The following is a 3,606-nucleotide window of genomic DNA, read 5'->3' as shown; positions in this document are numbered from 1 at the left end:
AAGGGGGGGGGGGGGCCGTTTTAAAGCTGCGCGGTAAAACAGTGGGTAAGGCTTGGTTCGTAAGAATGGGAATCGACGGTAGGGTGAAATTAAGCATCGCTTTCGTGGGAATTCGGTTAACCCCGTACCAATCCACGAGAGCGGCCATAAATTTCATCGCAGTCTAGGAAAACATCCCAGGGGTAGACACCCCTTTCGAGTCAAGTATTAAGGGCTCGCACCAGCGACAGCACAAAGGTACACTTAGCTCCAGGTATCTATCTATATTTCTACGTAAATCTATACGTGTTCATCCCTTCCACCCCGCACTTCCGCGGCCACACCAGATATGTATTGTGTGTATATATATATATATACAGTACATAAATCAGTTCACTCACCGATCTTGACTTCCGGTGGCAGCGCCTTGACGGTTAAGCTCAGATGGACGAGCTGAAGTACGAACACGGAGGCTAGCAGGTAGCCCAGGCCCCCCTTCATAGCTCATCTCGACGAACCACCCCCTATCCACCCCCCAGCCACAAAGTACCCACTGATCGCCAGAACCAGCACCGGGACCACCGGCGCCGCCGCCGCCTCGCACAGCCCCCACCGACCTACCCCTTCAGGGTCTGAAGCTCGCTAGCCCTACATCAACCTGAAACACAAAGGGCGAAGAAGGCATATTGAATTATTATGGGCAGCGATTCGGAACGGAAGTACTCCGATTCCTAAGAGGGCTGTAAGTCGTTAAGTTAGGAACAAGAGATGATGAGCTAATTTACGAGGCCTCCATGCATTAAAGGGAGGCTCCGTTCTACCCTTAACCCATGTGCTCGTAGACTTATTAAGAGGGTGGAATTGCGCAATTTGTCAGAGGGGGTAGTTTTATCCACCCTTGAAAAAAAATGTGCAAACCGATACCGAGAGGGGCATTATTTCTATGCGTTTCGCTAATTAAAAGTCTCCCGGGACAAGAGGGTTTTGACTAATAAATACCAAGAGGGGTGGTAGTCAATGCTCAAGTACTAAGGGATGAAATGGCTCGAGTGGCAGCCGCGCACATACCTGCTGCACATTGGCGACGTGAATCTTTTCTTAAAAGTCTCTACAGCACCGAGGAGGAAACGAGTGGCGGCGTTGTATTCGGATAATATTTAACCCCTTCGCTGCCGGGGGTTCAATGTACCGAGCCGGCGGGTTAATTTTCTTTTCAAACGTTCGACGTCCTCCGTCGCCATTCCTTTCGACGATCTTTGCATAATTACGTGTTTACGATTTGAATGGTTGTCATCCCAGCTACCCTATTTCCTACCTATTTCCTATCCTCTTCATTCTCATTCGACTTAACGTATCCTCCAGCATCTTCCTCGAACCCTCTCAACATTTTCTTCTACTCCTTATATCACCCTTCATTTCCCGTGGGGAAACTTTTCTCCTACTAGTTATGTACGTTGTCTCCTCGTTCTCTGTCTCTCTCTCTCTATCCTGGCAACGTTAAGGGGCAGTACAGAGAGAAAGCTGTATATAGGATCCCTTGTCAAGGGGGTTGTTTTTGTTCCCAGCTCGAAAGGCTATCCTCTATAAGCGTTTCTTGTCTCTGGAAAGACCCTCTACGAATTACACACCAAATTCTCCACATTTGGACCAAAGGGGATGAAACTTCTCCAATGCGCCCTTTCAACCCTACTATTCCAATTCGACTTCCGGCTGTCCCTTCGTTGGCCGCCGGTCTCGAAGAAGACTTAATTGATAGGAAAGTGCGTTATCGTTAGAGTCTATTTTGCGAAAACACCCTTGTTACTCAGGTTAAAGATATTGCAATTTCACTTCAATTCGAGAAAAATCCTCATCGAGAAAACATTTGATCACTGAGTCAATCAATTTTCAGGCCCTGCCTTGCATCGAATACCCTAAAGCGTTCAACCCCCCAACGGAGAAAGTCGCTTGAGAAATTTCCAATTTGCTGGTCGAAAGCGACTAAACTGTCGCGACAAGCTGACCAGGATTCATCCCTCGAATTTCTTTTGGGGTAACAGCAGGGAATGAGGGTAAAAGAAAAGGGACTGGCGAATTCAATTTTTAATGCCAAAAATGGTCTTTGCTTCCAATCGGGTCGGTATCGCAAATCGCGCAACGACTTTTCCAAACTTTTGTCGTTCAATGAGAATCACTCCGAAAACCTATCAGGGAAACTTTAAGTCGAGTAATTTAATTTACCGTGACGTCACTGCGCCCTTTACCTCTTTCTCAAAAATAATAATACGTGTACACAAGGTACCTGAAGGCTTCGTGCCAAATTCTATTCTCCGCTGACTTCGATCCAGATCGTTTCACCAATAGAGTGACTGAACGCAATACCGGATGTCGTCACAACCTAAAAGATACACCCACACACAAAAGTACATTGCGCCAGATTCAATTTTGTTTCCTACAATAAGTACGTAAAGAAAAACTCCAAGTATCTACTTAAATCGATTGAATTTCATCAAACAGTTTCTCCCCGGAAGTTCCTTCATGGATTTCAATAAATTTTTTCGAGCCATCCTGAAAGATTTAATATTGTGGTGAAAGTCGAAAGCCTCCATAACCCATGGGTCTGAGATATGCGTTATTGATTTTATAAGATCGTTTGGTATATTTCAAATCTAATTAAGAATTTCTTAGCCGCACCAGTTGCCTCCCAAGTTAGCTCGGTGCATTCTCAACTGAGTCCAATCAACCCTTAATTGTTTACTTTCCATTGGGATGCACCGTGGCTAACTTTCAACCCCGGTTAACGAGACGTCAAGTCATCCCTCAGTCCCTGAGCACCCTTGGAAAATCAATTCAAAGAGAAATCACATAGTAACGAGAATAACGCGATGCACATGCTCATTAATAATTTTCAACGGATTGAATGTAGATAAGAAATAACGATGTCAGTAGATAATCACATGTACCAGTCAGACTAGTTCTCCATACAATTCCCCACGTACTTACGTACCCAGTATACTCTCGTGGATATTGAATTATTTCAAATTTCCCGCCATCCTTTAAATCGTTTTCCTGCACTGTAACCGTGCACCGTATAGCATTGAAGTTACTTAGAAATTCCCCATTAAGGTACTTCAACCTTCTTTTCCAGATTCGTTCTTAAGAACTCTTAGCGTCTGAAACTTCCTCGCCGACGTCACAGAGCAAAGTTCACGCTATATATATATATATATATATATGTATACGTATCCAATTTTATTTCACAGTATCGCTCCAAGTCAACGTTTGAATACAGAGTGAAAGGTAGTAAAAGAAAATTCTGTAAAATCGTAAGAAAAAAAAAAAAATGTCAAACACATGAAACCTTCGACCAACCCTTAACCCGAAGGTTACAGTTAACGAGTATCGTGCATTGAAATTCTAACTTCTCCGCCACCCGCTAGATGTCCCTTTACGACCTGAGCCAGAGCAAGTTTGTATTTTCGCGAAAGCACGTACCCCGCGTAAAAGAATCCTTCGACTGGTGAAAAATACATATGTGTAAGACGTAGAATAGTTAATGTCGCGTGAGAGAGGAAATCGTCGAGCGATAAAAAAAAAAAGAGAGCGCGTGTACCACGTGCCGCGAAAGCGTGAAAATGACGCGGCGGG

The 3,606-nt window shown here is 44.5% G+C and overlaps 1 protein-coding gene across 10 annotated transcripts in view; it reads right to left on the bottom strand.

Annotated features, from left to right (window-relative positions):
• The window catches only part of LOC107265412 (glutamate receptor ionotropic, kainate 2), a 71,318-nt gene that overhangs the window by 63,632 nt on the left and 4,080 nt on the right, over window positions 1-3,606 (bottom strand). For all 10 annotated transcript variants that reach the window (XR_001537199.2, XM_025082611.1, XM_015734853.2 and 7 more), the window contains exon 2: window positions 381-637. Coding sequence is in view for 9 of the 10 variants with exons in the window: in XM_025082611.1 (XP_024938379.1) it covers window positions 381-480 (100 nt within the window). In the remaining variant the exon portion in view is untranslated. The remainder of the gene's footprint in view (window positions 1-380; window positions 638-3,606) is intronic.

The sequence above is a fragment of the Cephus cinctus genome, unplaced genomic scaffold, assembly GCF_000341935.2.
Source record: "Cephus cinctus unplaced genomic scaffold, Ccin1 Ccin1_scaffold0215, whole genome shotgun sequence".
NCBI classification, from domain to species: Eukaryota; Metazoa; Arthropoda; class Insecta; order Hymenoptera; family Cephidae; genus Cephus; species Cephus cinctus.
This window is presented reverse-complemented; position numbering and strand designations above follow the sequence as displayed.